This window comes from Ictalurus furcatus, chromosome 20, assembly GCF_023375685.1.
Source record: "Ictalurus furcatus strain D&B chromosome 20, Billie_1.0, whole genome shotgun sequence".
NCBI lineage: Eukaryota > Metazoa > Chordata > Actinopteri > Siluriformes > Ictaluridae > Ictalurus > Ictalurus furcatus.
The window spans coordinates 12,181,284-12,198,988 of NC_071274.1; the positions used below are offsets into that span (position 1 = coordinate 12,181,284).

Consider the following 17,705-nt stretch of genomic DNA (forward strand, 5'->3'; position numbering starts at 1 on the left):
TTACCTGTCACACTACAGGAAACTGCAGCGGATTTAAACGCGGATAAAGTTACAGCGCTCGCAGATTCCGTAAACAAACAGCGAGTTCATTCTGCCTGCAGTTCCCCCCCAACAGTGCAGCTTCTTTAGGTTAGGGCCTCTCAGCCAGCATACAGGAGATAATATGCACTGTTAGTGATTTGATTTGTATTGGCTCTAGCTAAAACCCAGGCTAACAGCGGGCATTATTCCATGTGTGCTAACAACACGGAGAATTAGGCCTCGCCATTTCATGAAAAGTCCACAAGATGCCGCTCAAATCCAACGAATTATAGCTATGGCCTGTCCGGTCAAGCAACTAACACCAACACAGCTAAATGATTATAACAATTACCTTTTAGTGCTTAACCAATAATGATTAGTTCATAGCTATAAATAAGACACATCAGAACGAAGTGATTGTTTTGTTTTGTACTGGTGCTCCAGGCGGTGGTTTAGTGATCAGCGCGTTGCTCTGTGTGTGGGATTGGCATGTGGTTTCGGCGGTTTCCTCCGGGAACTCCGGTTTCCTCCCACGGCCCAAAGACAGGCGCTGTAGGCTGATTGTGTGTGAATGTGTGTGCGATTATGCCCTGCCTGCGACGGTATGGGTGGTACCATGGGTGGTATGGAAGATGGGTGGATGGGGCTTCAGGTTGCCACTTTTGGCTAGTGGTAAAGACTCTGAACAGATGAGACACTTGAAGCATGTTGAACAAACACATACTTCTCTAACTAATCTTTAAACATCATTTTTGTTGACTTTTTTTCTTCTTCTTTTGAACAAGTCATGTCATCACTTCACTAATCCGAGCAGAGAGGGTAAATGAGCTGTCTTCAGGTAACTAATTTGCATAAATGCATAACTTATATAAAAGCTGCAATGTTTCATGTTTTGAAAAGTGGCATCACTTAAATGAATGAAATTAGCTCTGCTACAGGTCAGGTGAAATACTTTGCTGGTCCAGCAGCCGGACTGCAGTCCACCAGGTGATGATCTCTGCTCTATTAGTTTAAAGAAAACATTTTTAGCCAGGGACATGAATATTCTGGCTATTTATTGTTCAAATTACATTTACATTTACATTTATTAATTTAGCAGACGCTTTTATCCAAAGCGACTTACAAATGAGAAAATACAAGCAAAGCGATATCAAGCAGAGAATAATACAGTAGTGCTACCGTACAAGATCCATTAATTGAGTTCCAGAAGAAGCAAAGTGCGCAGAGTAGAGGTGTAAGTGCCAGAGTAAATTTATTATTTTATTTATTTAAATGGGTTATGGGTTGGTTGGGTGTTCACGGAAGAGGTGAGTAGGTCATTTAATTTGACATTAATTATTGGCTTACTTGTTTTTCAGTTACTGAGCTGTGGATTAAACCCATTCAAATTCAGTTGACCTGTCAAAAAGACTAATATAACAACTCAATAAATACAACTTTGATAATAGTGCGTTGTGATTTCACCCACTTTAATAAAATATGATGATGATGATGATTATTGTGGTTATTGTTGTTAATATTAATCATAACAATTACAACAACAATCATCATCATCAACATCATCATCATCATCACGGACACCTCAGGCTCCCACTTTGAGAAACACTGGTTTTAGGACACATAAACTGTAAAACAACCAACTGAGCTTTTAATCATAGCAACTCCTCAAGCACCTTTTTTATTCTAAATTCTCCTGTCATGTGGACAAACTGCCATGGCCTTCATGGTTAACATCAATTGGGTGGTCTGGTACAAAAAATTCTATGTTTAATGTTTTGTTTAACACATCTATGTATAAATACCAGGAAATAAAGCTGAAATTCTAAACTCTCATTTCATATCCATCTTTTGATCTTCAAACCCAAATCTCTTCAGTCTACAGCAAAGAAAAACAAATTGGTCTTGTCGTTGAATTGGCCTTGTCGTGTTGTTTGTAGTCATCATCCCCCCACATTTCTGCACCTGGGCTGTTATGACAGCTCTTGCATGTTTACTTTATCTGCTGTTATACACCCGCTTTGACGGTAAAATGGACATTTTGTCTTCAGTAATCCACCCCACCGCATTTCTACACCTATGCAATTATGACAGCTCTTACATGTCTACCTTCCTTGCTGACACACAAGCACACACAGCCACCTGGTCATACATTAACGTCATCTGTGGAAGAACAAATCACATACACATAACAGAAACATGATTTTCTATTATTGTCCAAAATATTATCATGCGTCCTACCATTATGATCATTATTACCATTATGATCATCATTATCTTATATGAACCTTTTTGTTTTTCCAGCATCTTCTGGATCCTCTCTACAATGTATAGGCTCCAGATAAGTCCTTCATGCCTGACACACACACACACACACACACACACTAATACAATAGTTTTAGATAAGGAGGATTGTAATGCTACCTCAGGGAACAGTCTCTTCTCTTGCTTTTACTAATACAATGCTCTAACTAGAGTATAGAGTGCTGTGATTCGTTGAAGGAAAGATCACAACAATTTTCATAAATACTTTGAGATTATTCTAGATTATTTTCAGGTATACATCCAGTTAATATTGTCAATATGGCATGTACTATAAAATTAGAGCTAGAAAGCAGATAAGGAAACAAATGAAAAACTAGCAAACCAGGATGGAGTATAAAACCAGGATGCTGTATAAAACCAGGATGGAGTATAAAACCAGGATGGAGTATAAAACCAGGATGGAGTATAAAACCAGGATGGAGTATAATACCAGGATGCTGTATAAAACCAGGATGGAGTATAAAACCAGGATGCTGTATAAAACCAGGATGGAGTATAAAACCAGGATGGAGTATAAAACCAGGATGCTGTATAAAACCAGGATGGAGTATAATACCAGGATGCTGTATAAAACCAGGATGGAGTATAAAACCAGGATGCTGTATAAAACCAGGATGGAGTATAAAACCAGGATGGAGTATAAAACCAGGATGCTGTATAAAACCAGGATGGAGTATAAAACCAGGATGCTGTATAAAACCAGGATGGAGTATAATACCAGGATGCTGTATAAAACCAGGATGGAGTATAAAACTAGGATGCTGTATAAAACCAGGATGGAGTATAAAACCAGGATGGAGTATAAAACCAGGATGCTGTATAAAACCAGGATGGAGTATAAAACCAGGATGCTGTATAAAACCAGGATGGCACCTTTCATGAAACCTAAATTAACATATAAAATTCATAATAAGCGATATTGTGAGTTCAAACACATAGAGAGGCTTAATAATTGAATATTAACACAATATACAGTCTCCTCCAAAACTATTGGAACGGCACGGCCAATTCGTTTGTCCTGTGCACCAAAAACATTTGCGTTTGAGATCAAAAGATGGATGTGAGACGAGAGTTTGGGATTTCCGTTTTTATTTCTGGGTAATTTGCATATAGATGTGTTAAACAACATAAAACATAGAACCATTTGTATCAAACCACCCACTTTTTAGGCAAGCAAATGTATAGGAACAGATAAGATTTGAAGAAAATTAAATCACACTTAAAATTTGGTTGCATATTCGTTGCTGTCAATAACTGCATCAAGCTAGCGACTCACTGACTTCACCAAATTGTTAGTTTCTTCTTAATTTGGATGCATTTCTTTATAAATTGTCAGATAAAATGTTCCTGAAAACTTCTGAATTCATTCTGCTGCTTCCATCATGAGTCACATCATCAATAAAGATTAGTGATCCTGTTCTAGAAGCAGCCATGCAAACCCAAGCCATGACACTACCTCCACCATGCATGACTGAGTTTGTATGTTTTGGATCATGAGCAGATCCTTTCTTTCTCCACACTTTGGCCTTTCCATCACTTTGGTAAATGTTAATCTTGGTACTAGAACTTTTGTGGCTCATCTCTATAGTTCTTTGCAAATTCCAGTCTGGCTTTCTGATTCTTACTGCTGATGAGTGGATTGCATCTTGTAGTATGGCCTCTATATTTCTGCTCTCAAAGTCTTCCTCAAATGATGGATTGTGATACTTTCACCCCTGCCCTTTGGAGGTTGTTGGTGATGTCACTGACTGTTGTTTTTGGGGTTTTCTTCACAACTCTTACAATGTTTCTGTCATCTGCTGTTGTTGTGTTCCTTGGCCGACCTGTTCAGTGTCGGTTACTCAGTACAACAGTGGTTTCTTTCTTTTTCAGTACATTCCAAATTGCTGTATTGGCTATGCCCAAATAAAAAGCTTAAATTCAAAACAAAATCTTTTGATCTCTAACCCAAATCTCTTCAGTCTACAGCAAAAACAAACTAATTGGTCTTGTCATTGAATTGGCCTTGCCATTCAATAGTTTCAGAGGGGACTGTAAACATATATATATAATATTTGTTGAAGCCCCGTCCCTGCCTTTCGCCTAAACCACAGGTTTTCTTTTTTTTTTTTACAACCAGGTTATTTGTTTATTTACTCTATATGACCAAAAGTATGTGGACACCTGTGCACTGAACATCCCATTCTGAAACCATGGTATTAGTATGGAGTTGCTCTCTCTTTTGCTGCTATAACAACTTCCACTCTTCTGAGAAGAGTTTCTAGTAGATTTTGGACCATGGCCTTGGGGATTTATGCCAATTCAGCCCGAAGAGTAGATAAAGAAGGTAAGTTCTTTTCTTTTCTCTCTCACAGTCTTTTTCACTGTCTGATTTGGCAGGAGGGTGGAACAGTATACTTATCTGTCCAGTACCTGGCAAATTTGATCTGTTCCAGACTTTTTGATTGTGACCCTGATTGCTCTGAATGGTACTTTTAACTGTTTATGTACTTCTTTATACAGCTATTATCTGACTTGTGCATGTCTCTTTTGTGTTGAGAGCACTCTGGTTTTCACCATGGTTATGGATGACGAAAGGATTATGCATGTATGCATCCACAGAGTTTTTGAAGACCAGTGGTGTTTATAAAACTTTATATTATTCTGTGAATTACTTGTATTTTAGCAAACCTGTAAAAGTAATGTGACAGCTAGAGAGGACCCAGAATTCAGCTTTGCATAACTTTTGGGATATACAGTGCTGTGAGAAACTATTTCCCCCATTCTGATTTCTTCTGTTTTTGTGTATATCTCATACTAAAGCGTTTTAGATCTTCAAGCGAAAGACAAAATACAACAAAGGGAACCTGAGTAAACACACAATACAGTTTTTCTTTCTTTATTTTTTATTGAAGCAAAAAAAGTTATTCAACACCTATCACCAATTTGAAAAACTAATTGCCCCCTTAAACCTAAAATCTGGTTTTGCCACCTTTAGCAGCAATAACTGCAACCAAACACTTCAGATAACTGGAGATCAGTCTTTCACTTACTTCGAGGACTAGGATTTACTCCTATGCTTTGGATAATTTTCTTGCTGCATAATCCAGCTGTGCTTGAGTTTCAATTTACAGACTGAAGGCCAGACATTCTCCTTTAGGATTTTCTGGTAGAGAGCAGAATTGATGTTTCCCTCAATTATTGCAAGTTGCCCAGGCCCTGAAGCTGCAATGCATCCCCACACCATCACACTTCCACCACCATGCTTAACCGTAGTTATTGTGTTCTTTTTTGTGGAATATAGTGCTTGGTTTATGGGACAACTGTCTTCCAAACAGTTCCACTTTTGACTCATCAATCCACAGAACATTCTCCAAAAAGGTTTGAGCCTTAATGTTCTTCTGGGTTATCAGTGTTTTTTCACCTCGTCACTCTTCAATTTACATTTACATTTATTCACTTAGCAGACGCTTTTATCCAAAGCAACTTACAAATGAGAAAGATACAAGCAAAGCGATATATCAAGCAGAGAACAATACAAGTAGTGCTACCATACAAGATCCATTAATTGAATTCCAGAAGAAGCAAAGTGCAGAGTAGGGGTTTAAGTGCAAAATTTTTTTTTTGTTTTTTATTTATTTATTTATTTTTATTATTATTATGAGTTGGTTAGGTGTTCATGGAAAAGGTGGGTCTTTAGCTGTTTTTTGAAGATGGTGAGAGATTCTGCGGTCCGGATTGAGATTAGAAGTGCATTCCACCACTGAGGAACAGTTAGTGTGAAGGTTCTGGAAAGGGACCTTGTGCCACGCTGAGTTGGAACTGCTAAACGTCGGTCACTAATCGATCGCAGATTGCGAGAGGGAACGTAGGCCTTCAGGAGAGAGTTGAGGTAGGAGGGTGCTGTTCCTGACAAGGTCTTGTAGGTGAGCATCAAGACCTTGAACTTGATGCGGGCAGCTACAGGAAGCCAGTGGAGGGAGATGAAGAGGGGTGTGACATGGGTTCTCTTGGGCTGGTTGAAGACAAGGCGTGCTGCAGCATTCTGAATCATCTCAAGGGGTTTGATGGAGCTGGCTGGGAGGCCTGAAAGCAGTGAGTTACAGTAGTCCAGTTTAGAGATAACAAGAGCCTGGACTAGTATCTGTGTAGCCTGTTCGGTGCTGTAGGGTCGGATTTTCTTGATGTTGTAAAGGATGAACCTACAGGACCTTGCAGTTGCTGAGATGTGGTCTGTAAAGGTCAAGCCGTCATCAAGAATCACCCCAAGGTTCCTGGCCGTCCTGGTTGGCATGAGTGTGAGTGAGCCGAGCTGTACAGTGAGGTTGTGGTTGATTGAGGGACAGGCTAGGATCACGAGAAGCTCAGATTTTGCCAGGTGAAGCTTAAGATGGTTTTCCTTCATCCAGACCGAGATGTCCGAAAGGCAAGCAGAGATGCGTGCAGAGACGGATGGATCGTCAGGCTGGAAGGGCAAATGGAGCTGGGTGTCATCAGCATAGCAATGATATGAGAAGCCATGAGACTCAATCACCTGCCCTAGAGATGTAGTGTAGATAGAAAAGAGGAGTGGACCCAGAACTGACCCCTGTGGAACGCCAGTTGTGAGTTGCTGAGTTTCAGAAATACCTCCCCTCCATGATACCTTGAAGGATCTGTCAGAGAGATAGGATTCCACCCAGCGCAGAACCGTTCCAGTGATGCCCAGGCTGGAGAGAGTTGACAGGAGGATCTGATGATTCACAGTGTCGAAAGCAGCAGAGAGGTTGACAGATGAGACAGATGATCTAGAGGTTGCTCTTGCTAGTCGTAAGGCTTCAGTGACGGAAAGTAGAGCAGTCTCCGTGGAGTGGTTGCTCTTGAAGTCAGACTGCTTGGTGTCCAGGAGGTTGTTCTGTGTGAGAAAATTGGAGAGTTCATTAAAAACGGCTCTTTCAAGAGTTTTGGAAAGAAAAGGGAGGAGGGAAACAGGTCTGTAGTTGTCAACTACAGCAGGGTTAAGTGATGGTTTTTTAAGCAGTGGGGTAACCCGGGCTTGCTTAAATGAGGTAGGGTATGTGCCAGTAGAGAGCGATGTGTTAAAGATGTGTGTGAGTGCAGGTAATAGTGTGGGAGAGATGGACTGAAGAAGGTGAGAAGGGATAGGGTCAAGAGGACAGGTTGTGGGACGGCTAGAGAGGAGGAGTTTAGAGACATCAGACTCTGAGAGGGGAAAGAAGGAAGTCAGTTGGGAGTTACACGGAGGAGGAGTCGGTCTATGCATGTCTGGGGTTGAGAACTGGTTCCTGATTGATGTAACCTTGTTGGTAAAGAAAGTGGCAAAGTCATCTGCAGTGAGAGAAGTACGGGAAGGGGAAGGAGGGGGACAGAGTAGAGAGGAAAAGGTTTTGAAAAGAATGCGGGTGTTGGGAGAACTACCAATTTTCTTTGGTTGAATGTGGCTTTAGCAATGGAGATGCTATTGGAAAAAGATGAGAGATGTGTCTGGTAATTGGTTAGGTCAACTGGGTTGTTTGATTTGTGCCATTTCCTTTCAGATGCTCTTAGATTGGCACGGTTGTTACGCAGAGCTTCTGAGAGCCAAGGACTAGAGGGGTTAGGGGGCATATGCTGTCAAGAGAAGATGTTAGGGTGGAACATAGCATGTCTGTTGCGGTGTTTAAGTCAAGTGAGGAAAGGTGGCTATCAGAGGGAAGTAAGGTTGTGACAACGGAGGAGAAATGTGAGGGGGAGAGGGAGCAAAGAATTGTGACGAAAAGAGATAGACGGAGGAGACAGTGAAGGGGTGAGGGGAGAGAAATAGAGAACTAGATAAAGAAATGGTCAGAGGTGTGGAGAGGAGTAATGAGAAGATTATGTGTGGTGCAATTACGTGTGAGGATGAGGTCAAGCTGTTTGCCGGCTTTGTGGGTTGCTGGTGCGGTGAACTGCTTGAGGTCGAATGTGGGAAGGAGAGCAAGAAAGTCAGCTGCATGTGGCTTGTCTAGATGAATGTTGAAATCACCAAGGACCAGAAGAGGAGTTAAACCATCTGGGATGGTGGACAGTAGCGTGTCAAATTCATCGATGAACTTCCCCAGTTGACCTGGAGGACGGTAAACAACAAGAAAGTGCATTTTGGCAGGGTCAGTGACTGTAACAGCATGAAATTCAAAGGAACTGTATGAGCAAGAGGGAGAAAGACAGCTAAATTTCCATGTTTTGGAGAAAAGCAAACCTGTACCACCCCCTCGTCTGTCGCGGCGTGAGGTATGGGAGAAGTTGAAGTTGGAGGCCAGGGCAGCGGGTGTGGCAGTGTTCTCAGCATGGATCCAGGTCTCAGTTAGAGCCAGCACGCTGAGACTGGAGTGGGTTGCAAATGCAGAAATGAAATCTGCCTTGTTGACAGCAGATTGGCAGCTCCAAAGTCCGACTGAGAATGAGATGGAACCTGCAGAGGCCGCATTGAGAGAGCGTAGGTTGTCCAAGTTGCGTACGTTTCTGCTGTAGTTACAACTGGCAGGCACACTAATATAGTCCTCACAGGTGCTGAGCACGCCTCTTTAATTAGCAAAACAAAGAGTAGTCGCGTGAACGAGCGACTCCCGACCGAAACCGAAACTGAATACCGGAATTTGCTTTAATCTAGCAACAAGTATACAGCTCGAGGCAACAAGGAAGCACAGTTACAGCTTCTATCTGACAATCGGTGCTAAAACTAGTTTCCACTAAAAAATCCAGAAAGAAACACTTACCAGTTACTGTTCGCCTGGGTCAATAATCGCTTCTTCAATAATCCTTCAATGAAGGCCATTTCTGTAAAGTGTCTTTCTAATAGTGGAGTAATGAACAGTGACCTTTATTGATGTAAGAGAGGCCTTGGATGTAGTTGTCCTTGGCTCTTTTGTGAATTCCTGGATGAGTAGTTGCTGTGCTCTTAGAGGAATTGTGGAAGGTTGGCCACTTCTGTGAAGGTTCAATACTGTGCAGAGTTTTTCCATTTGGAGATAATGACTCTCACTGTGGTTCTTTGGAGTCCCAGAAGAAGGTATTTCAATCATCTTCTTCCTAATCACTTCTGAAATATCTTTCAACTTTGGCATAGTGTTGAAGCATGATGTTGAAAAAGTTCTATTTAAGTGTTGATGTGATTGAACAGGGTTTGCAGTAATCAGACCTGGTTGTGTCCAGTCCAGCTGAACCCCATTATGTATGCAGTTTCATAGATTTGGGGAATTATTAACTATGGGAGGCAAATACATTTTCACACAGGCCCAGTTGGTATTGAATAACTTTTTTTGCTATAATAAATAGCCTTATCATTTAAAAACTGTATTGTGTATTTATTCAGGATGCCTCATTCAGGACCTTAGACTTTGTTTAATTTCTGAAACAATTTAGTATGAGATGTACACCAAAACAGAAGAAATCAGGATGGGGCAAATACCTTTTCACATCCCTGTAACAGAAATGGAAATCATCAGAAGTAAAATGTAGTATGCTGAATACCCCAAAGTGAGTTTGGAGTTGTAATAGTACTAGAATTCAGATTAGCTCTTAAGAATAATGCTCAGTAACTTTTTTTGTGAAATTATTGTCTCCATCAATGTGTACTAATAGGATGCACATAGTCTAGTTTGAAATAGACTCATATGAGGTATGTAACAGTTGATTTAAAACTTGGGCTTTGAAAAAAATATTTATTTATTTATTTATTTACATAAAGACAGACTGCTTTAAATGTACTACACTGGGTTGAAACTGGCAGATAAAGCTTCACACTGTTTACAGTAGAATGCAGATTGAGGCGGTGGAGGTAAAATTCCAGTCATTCTCATTATCTGAATCACTCAATTGCTCTGTAACAACTCTCTGGCATTCCATGCCTTGCATTTCCACTGAAATACAAGATTACTGGATTAGACCTACTGGGTAACTGGCATACCTTTACATCATTTACATATTGCCTAATGCCTGAATGAGCAATAGGCGAGAATGATTAGTGCCCATGGCAATGAATTAGAACTCTATTAGAACTCATGTCTGGGACCTCTGGGGAAGAGGCGGATACTGCAGTACATGTGACGCATCTTCTCCTTGATATATTTCTTCAACTGTGTTCAAATATTTGCCTGGTCATTTGGGTTGCCAGTTGATGCAGTTATTGCATGCGAGGGACATGCAACCAAATATTAAGTGTTATTTACGTTAAGACTATCTGCTGATATACTTCTTCTCACCTAACCATTGGGTGGTCTGCCACAAAAGGTGCCACATTCTATGTTGTGAATCTCAGGAAATGAAAGCTGAAATTCTGATCCGTCATCTTATATTCACCTTTTGATCTCAAACCGAAATGTTTTCAGTGTATAGCAAAAACAAAAGAATTGGCTGCACCATTCCAATACTTTCAGAGACCGGTAATGATTTCGCAACACAAAGGCAACACTTCGAATGACCATTTCCACACAATGTTACATGGCATTCTTAGAAAAAAAGCTTTATTGAGTTTACTAAAAGGTTTGCAAGCGTAATACAGAAACACATCTCTCTCTCTCTCTCACACACACACACCCTCATATGCACTGCATGTATATATATATAAAAAAGGATTATTCAAAATACACATTCTAAACAGACATGTAATCAATCCACCCATTCTGCGTATTTTACTTTGTGCGTGCACACACACACACACACACACACACACACACACACACATGCTTAAAGCTAGAGCAAAGATGGGGCAAAAGCATTTGCCAAGAATGACAAAGAATGTACTGGGATTACTCTGGATAAATCAAACTGACACTTGGCTTTGGTACTGACTATGTTCACTTTTGACATTTTACAAAATCAGTTTTCAGATGTAATTATTTTATTCTAAGCATTGAATTTCATCATAGTTCTGTGAGGAAATACAGAAATACAGCTTTGAATGTAAGAAACCAATCATCAAAATAAAAGAACCTGACATCCACCACATGTTTTGCACCGTTTTTTTCTCTAAAACTGCAGGAATTGTGAGAAAACTTAAAGCTGCTTGAGGTATTACTTTCAAGCAACAATGCCAATATACCACAAAGGTCATATAAACAAAACAAATGGGGGAAAATAAGAATTCACTTTGTTTGCCTAGTATGAATTCTGTTATATAGTTAGTATAGTTGAAAGTAAAATTAAAACAGAGCTCTTGAAAATTACGTCTAATACATGCAAGGAAAGTGGCGTACAGTACAAACAGAAGTATAAAACGTGCTAATAATATAATACATAATAAAAATACACAAATAGAAAACAATGTATTTAAATTAAGATACAATAGCACTAACAGTGACACACATATAAACATGACATTAAGTGCATGATTGGGGTTCTTTTAAACACACACACACACACACACACACACACACACACATACACACACACCAAGACACATTTAAATAAGAAGAATGTAAATGAAAAGTTTCACAGCAATTACGCCACCTGATTCAGAATGGTTTGTCTCTCTGTGTTGGCCACATGACTGTGTTCTGTGTGGCAGCGTTTTTAAGTCTATCAGCTAGAATAAGAAACCGATATAGGTTTCAAAATCAGTATTATCACAAGGAAAATGTGTTAAAAAAAATAAAAAATTGAAGAGGGAAAACATATCAAGTGCCAATAAAAGAGGTGTTAAAAGTCACACATTTTGACACTGGTCAAGCAAATTCATATATCGGCTATATGGTGCGTTACTTTTATATACTGCAAAATACAATGTCATTAAAAAATACAAATAATAAAAAGTTCAAACGGTATTAAATACAAATAAATTCAGCAAAAAAAGAAACATCCCTTTTTCAGGAGACTGGATTTTAAAGATAATTCTGTAAAATCCAAATAAGATTTACAGGTCTTTACTGGAAAGGGTTTATGTTTCTCATGCTTGTTCAATGAACAATTATTGCACATGCACCTGTGGAACAGTCATTAAAACACTAACAGTTTACAGGCGGTAGGCAATTATGGTCAGTTACAATAACTTAGGACACTAAAGAGACCTTTCTACTGACTCTGAAAAACACCAGAAGAAAGATGTCTAGGATTCCTGCTCACCTGCGTGAACATGCCATAGGCCTGCTGCAGGGAGGCATGAGGACTGCAGATGTGGCCAGAGCAATAAACTGCAATGTCTGTAATGTAGGACGCCTAAGACAGTGCTACAGGGAGACAGGGACAGCTGATCGTCCTTGCAGTGGAAAATTACATGTCACCATGTGTCCCCCCCCTCGAGAATTTGCAAATGCCTTGGTGGATGAGTGGAGTAACATCTCACAGCAAGAACTGACAAATCTGGTGCAGTTCATGAGGATGAGATGCACTGTAGTACTAAAATCACCCCCCGCCCACTTTGTTCAGGGACACATTATTCCATTTATGTTCATCAAATGTCTGTGAAACTTGTTCATTTTATGTCTCAGTTGTTGAATCTTTTTATGTTAATACAAGTATTCACACATGTTAAGAAATTTGCTGGAAATTAAAGCAGTTGAATGTGAGAGGACGTTTCTTTCTTCTTCTTTTTTGCTGAGTATATAAATGAATAACGTGTAAGGTGAACAAACTCTGAATTAATTTTTAAAAACGAAAAAGATAGTGAGAGAGTAATAATATAACAAGAAATAACAAGCAAGTCAGATGAATGGCCTTAAAGAATTCAAACAAAAGAACAAATTGAGAAGCAGCTGATATATGACTTGCTACTACTGCTCTGTGTAGAGTTCTGTGTGAAGCACAAAATACTATGAAGTGTTGCATGCTAGGAATGCACACAGTGCAGCATGTAATCAACTCTAAAGAAGTGTGATTTACATTCTTTTACTAGGCAGAGAGAGAGAGAGAGAGAGAGAGAGAGACAGATGAGATTACAGTAATGAATATGAATAAAACATGCCAGAAATAAGTGCAACAGGCGGAGTTAAAATGGAATAGAAAAAAGGCGAAATATCTTGGGTTAAAATAAGCGAAAAATAAATGACGACGAAAAAGTAAGAGATCGGACAAAAGTAGAGGAGGTGGGCTACTTGCATATAATAGAACAGTGTGAAAAATTAGCTTGTTATTGTGGTGAGCGATGTGAAATTAGGAGATCAGCTCTTTTAAGAGGTTAAAGATGGTTTGATCAACTTGCAGAAAAGCTGAACAAAACACACAAGTCCGAGCTCAACTCTTTAACATCAGTACAGTCCAGATTGTTGTTCTGAGTGTTTTAACAGATCCCGCTGTGTTTCTATTGTGTGTGTGTGTGTGTGTGTGTGTGCGTGTGTGTATATATGCAGTGTCACTCTCAGGTCCGGTGGAGCTTCTCGTCGAAACGGTGTATAGTGATGCAGCCGTGACAGGAAATGGGGCGGGGCATGGCAGCGACACCCGTCAGAATGCCGGACGCAGGGTCATAGCACATGATGCTGTCAGAAGCCACACCGTTCTCGCCCCGTCCTCCCAGGATGAAGATCTTTCCGTTACACACCGACATGCCGCAGCACTCCTAAGCAGACACATACACACTTGTCATGACACAAATAGTCTCATGACAGATGATTTAAGCATACCTCCAACGCCTGAACTTAAAGCTTCCTCCACAATTTCCTAGGAAAGTAAGACTAGTGCGTGATCATTTTGAGTGGATGTTAAGCAGACATTTTGGTTGTTTGATCAGCTTAACAACACACAAACTGAGCAAGAACCTTAAATGTTCCTTTTTTGGACCCCTGACAAAAGCTTACTGGCAGCAAATCTCTGCTTCACACATTTAACTGGACTATTCACGGACCTCTGAGAACAGTAAACTGTGGTAAAACATGTTACTAGAGCCTGGATAACTTCTTTGTTTTCTCTTGACATATCTTAAATTGTGAGGTGATGCTGTATCATATTACCAGTAGACTTAGAAAACGGCTGAATTATACTCAGTTTAGTCACTGTTTCCCACTCACTGTGCACTTAAAAAGCCAGAATTAGCTAGATAGGTTACAGATTTGGCATAGAACAAAACTCCAGTGCCTCAGTCTCTACCGCAGTCTGTTCTGTCCCCAGTGCCGCTATAACCAATCACAACATCTTAAATGCAAAATACAGTGCCCTCCACTAATATTGGCACCCTTGGTAAATATGAGCAAAGAAGGCTGTGAAAATTTGTCTTTATTGTTTAAGCTTTTGAGTTTTTGTTTAAAAAATTCACAAAAATACAGGTTTATAAAAAAAATCATTATGTTACAGTCTTATTCCAAAATGGATTAAATTCTTTATTTTCCTCAAAATTCTACAAACAATACCCCATAATGACAACATGAAAGAAGTTTGTCTGAAATCTTTGCAAAATTATTAAAAATAAAAAAAAACAAAAAAGCACATGTACATAAGTATTCACAGCCTTTGCTCAATACTTTGTTGAAGCACCTTTGGCACCAAATATAGCCTCAAGTCTTTTTGAGTATGATGCTACAAGCTTGGCACACCTATTTTTGGGAAGTTTCTCCCATTCTTCTTTGCAGGACCTCTCAAGCTCCATCAGGATGGATGGGGAGCGTCGGTGCACAGCCATTTTCAGATCTCTCCAGAGATGTTCAATCGGGTTCAAGTCTGGGCTCTGGCTGGGCCACTCAAGGACATTCACAGAGTTGTCCTGTAGCCACTCCTTTATCTTGGCTGTGTGCTTAGGGTCATTGTCCTGATGGAAGATGAACCTTCGCCCCAGTCTGAGGTTCAGCGCGCCCTGGAGCAGGTTTTCATCAAGGATGTCTCTGTACATTGCTGCATTCATCTTTCCCTCGATCCTGACTAGTCTCCCAGTTCCTGCTGCTGAAAAACATCCCCACAGCATGATGCTGCCACCATCATGCTTCACTGTAGGGATGGTATTGGCCAGGTGATGAGTGGTGCCTGGTTTCCTCCAGACATGACGCTTGCCATTCAGGCCAAAGAGTTCAATCTTTGTTTCATCAGACCAGAGAATTTTGTTTCTCATGTTCTGAGAGTCCTTCAGGTGCCTTTTGGCAAACTCCAGGCGGGCTGTCATGTGCCTTTTACTGAGGAGTGGCTTCCGTCTGGCCACTCTACCATACAGGCCTGATTGGTGGAGTTCTGCAGAGATGGTTGTTCTTCTGGAAGGTTCTCCTCTCTCCACAGAGACACGCTGGAGCTCGGTCAGAGTGACCATCGGGTTTTTGGTCACCTCCCTGACTAAGGCCCTTCTCCCCCGATCGCTCAGTTTGGCCAGGCGGCCAGCTCTAGGAAGAGTCCTGCTGGTTCCAAACTTCTTCCATTTACGGATGATGGAGGCCACTGTGCTCATTGGGACCTTCAATGCTGCAGAAATGTTTCTGTACCCTTCCCCAGATCTGTGCCTCAATACAATCCTGTCTCGGAGGTCTACAGACAATTCCTTGTACTTCATGGCTTGGTTTGTGCTCTGACATGCATTGTTAACTGTGGGACCTTATATAGACAGGTGTGTGCCTTTCCAAATCATGTCCAATCTACTGAATTTACCACAGGTGGACTCCAATCAAGTTGTAGAAACATCTCAAGGATGATCAGTGGAAACAGGATGCACCTGAGCTCAATTTTGAGTGTCATGGCAAAGGCTGTGAATACTTATGTACATGTGCTTTTTTTGTTTTTTATTTTTAATAAATTTGCAAAGATTTCAAACAAACTTCTTTCACGTTGTCATTATGGGATATTGTTTGTAGAATTTTGAAGAAAATAATGAATTTAATCCATGTTGGAATAAGGCTGTAACATAACAAAATGTGGAAAAAGTGAAGCGCTATGAATACTTTCCAGGATGGACTGTATGTGTGCAACAATTATCGACACCTTTTTAGTCAATACTATGTGCTACATCCCTTTGCCAAGATAACAGCTCTGAGTCTTCTCCTATAATGCCTGATGAGGTTGGAGAAAACATGTCAAGGGATCTGGGATATATACATATACAGTTGCAATCAAAATGATTCAACCCCCATTGCAAATCAGGTTTATTGTCAAAATTTTCAGACTTTCAGCTGTTTGCAATGAACAAATCAAACAAAAGCAATTGAAACAGTTCAACACAAAGAATGCTTCAAGTGGTTTCCCTAAATTCAACTGAAAATGCAACTTATAATGATTTCTCCGGTTTCAAAATTATTCAACCCCTGAATAGAATCCCTCACAACGGCACAGATATGCAAAACAGGTGTTGTTTCAAGCACACCTGATGCAACTAAGCAAGGGCTTCATTAGTTGCACCAGGTGTGCTTGAGCTGGAACACATGAAATACCTGAATTGGTTGGGGTTTGTTGAGTGTACACTACCTGGACAAAGGAAACTATCAACAGCTGCAAGCAGATTTCTGAGAAGGCAGGTTGTAAAAAACCCCAGAGTGACTGCAAAAGACCTGCAAGCAAGACTTGGTGGCAACAGGCACTGAGGTTTCAGTGAACACAGTAAGGTGCGTACTAAACGCAGAAGGTTTCCATGCCAGAACTCCAAGACGTACACCACTACTGACCCAATAGCACAAGAAATGTCGCTCAAAATCATATAAATAAGAGGTTCTCAACCTTTTGAAACTAAAGCCCCCCCCCCCCATTGGAGGAGACTAAGTATAATGATTATCTATATTCTATATAAAATTTATCTATATATAACCTAGTCTATAATCTTTTTTTGATATATAGATAAATATATATATTTTTTACTTTTGTGTTTTTGTACTTTTAAAAAAAAATACTTTTCATAACTTTTATAAAACTTTATAACGGACAGGTATGGAACAGTAATGATCAAAAATGTTTCTGAACACTATAACTACTTTGAACAAGAGAACTAGTCTGTAATAATGTGTGCTATTTTACATGTAAAAACATGTTGCATTCCATTTTTCTTGCATTCTAAAAACATTTGCAAACGTAAATATGTAAATTGGGATGAATGTCTCGTTAGTCATGACATTGTTAAATCTCCAGCTCTCAGCCACTCACTGAACAAAGCAGACACAGAGAGAGCTGAGAGTGCAGCTGGAAAAGCAAGACCTCGCACTTGCAGGACAGTACTGGCCACATTTGGAAAGGTTTTCCAAAAAGTCGCTTGATTTGTCGCTAGGTTGGTAAAGGGGTCGGTAAAGTCGGTAAAGGGGTCTGAAAAGTCACTAAGTTGGCAACACTGGTCTGCAGTGACAGCTAGATAAAACGAAGGCTAAGCTCTGCCTCTCCCCAGCAAAAAGAAAATGCAGGGGGAGATGGAACGCGGGGTTTTTCATTTATGCATATTCTATTTGAAAAGCAATAGAATACACCATTTACCCAAATGATTCCCTGTCTGTATTTTTTTCTTGATGACAGTTTACGCCCCCCTTCCGATCACTCTCTCCCCA

The 17,705-nt window shown here is 40.2% G+C and overlaps 2 protein-coding genes across 5 annotated transcripts in view; both read right to left on the minus strand.

Annotated features, from left to right (window-relative positions):
- yeats2 (YEATS domain containing 2) overlaps nt 1-716 on the minus strand; it is a 59,844-nt gene extending 59,128 nt beyond the window's left edge. For 2 of the 3 annotated variants that reach the window (XM_053651769.1, XM_053651771.1), the window contains exon 1: nt 5-714. The gene's annotated coding sequence lies outside the window, so the exon portion shown is untranslated. Of the gene's footprint in view, nt 1-4 lie in introns of all 3 variants that reach the window. The other variant, XM_053651772.1, reaches the window with a different exon arrangement.
- Nucleotides 717-10,784: 10,068 nt separating this feature from the next.
- klhl24a (kelch-like family member 24a) overlaps nt 10,785-17,705 on the minus strand; it is a 50,190-nt gene continuing 43,269 nt past the window's right edge. For both annotated transcript variants that reach the window (XM_053652203.1, XM_053652202.1), the window contains exon 8: nt 10,785-13,831. In XM_053652203.1, the coding sequence (XP_053508178.1) occupies nt 13,631-13,831 (201 nt within the window). In that variant the 3' untranslated portion in view covers nt 10,785-13,630. The remainder of the gene's footprint in view (nt 13,832-17,705) is intronic.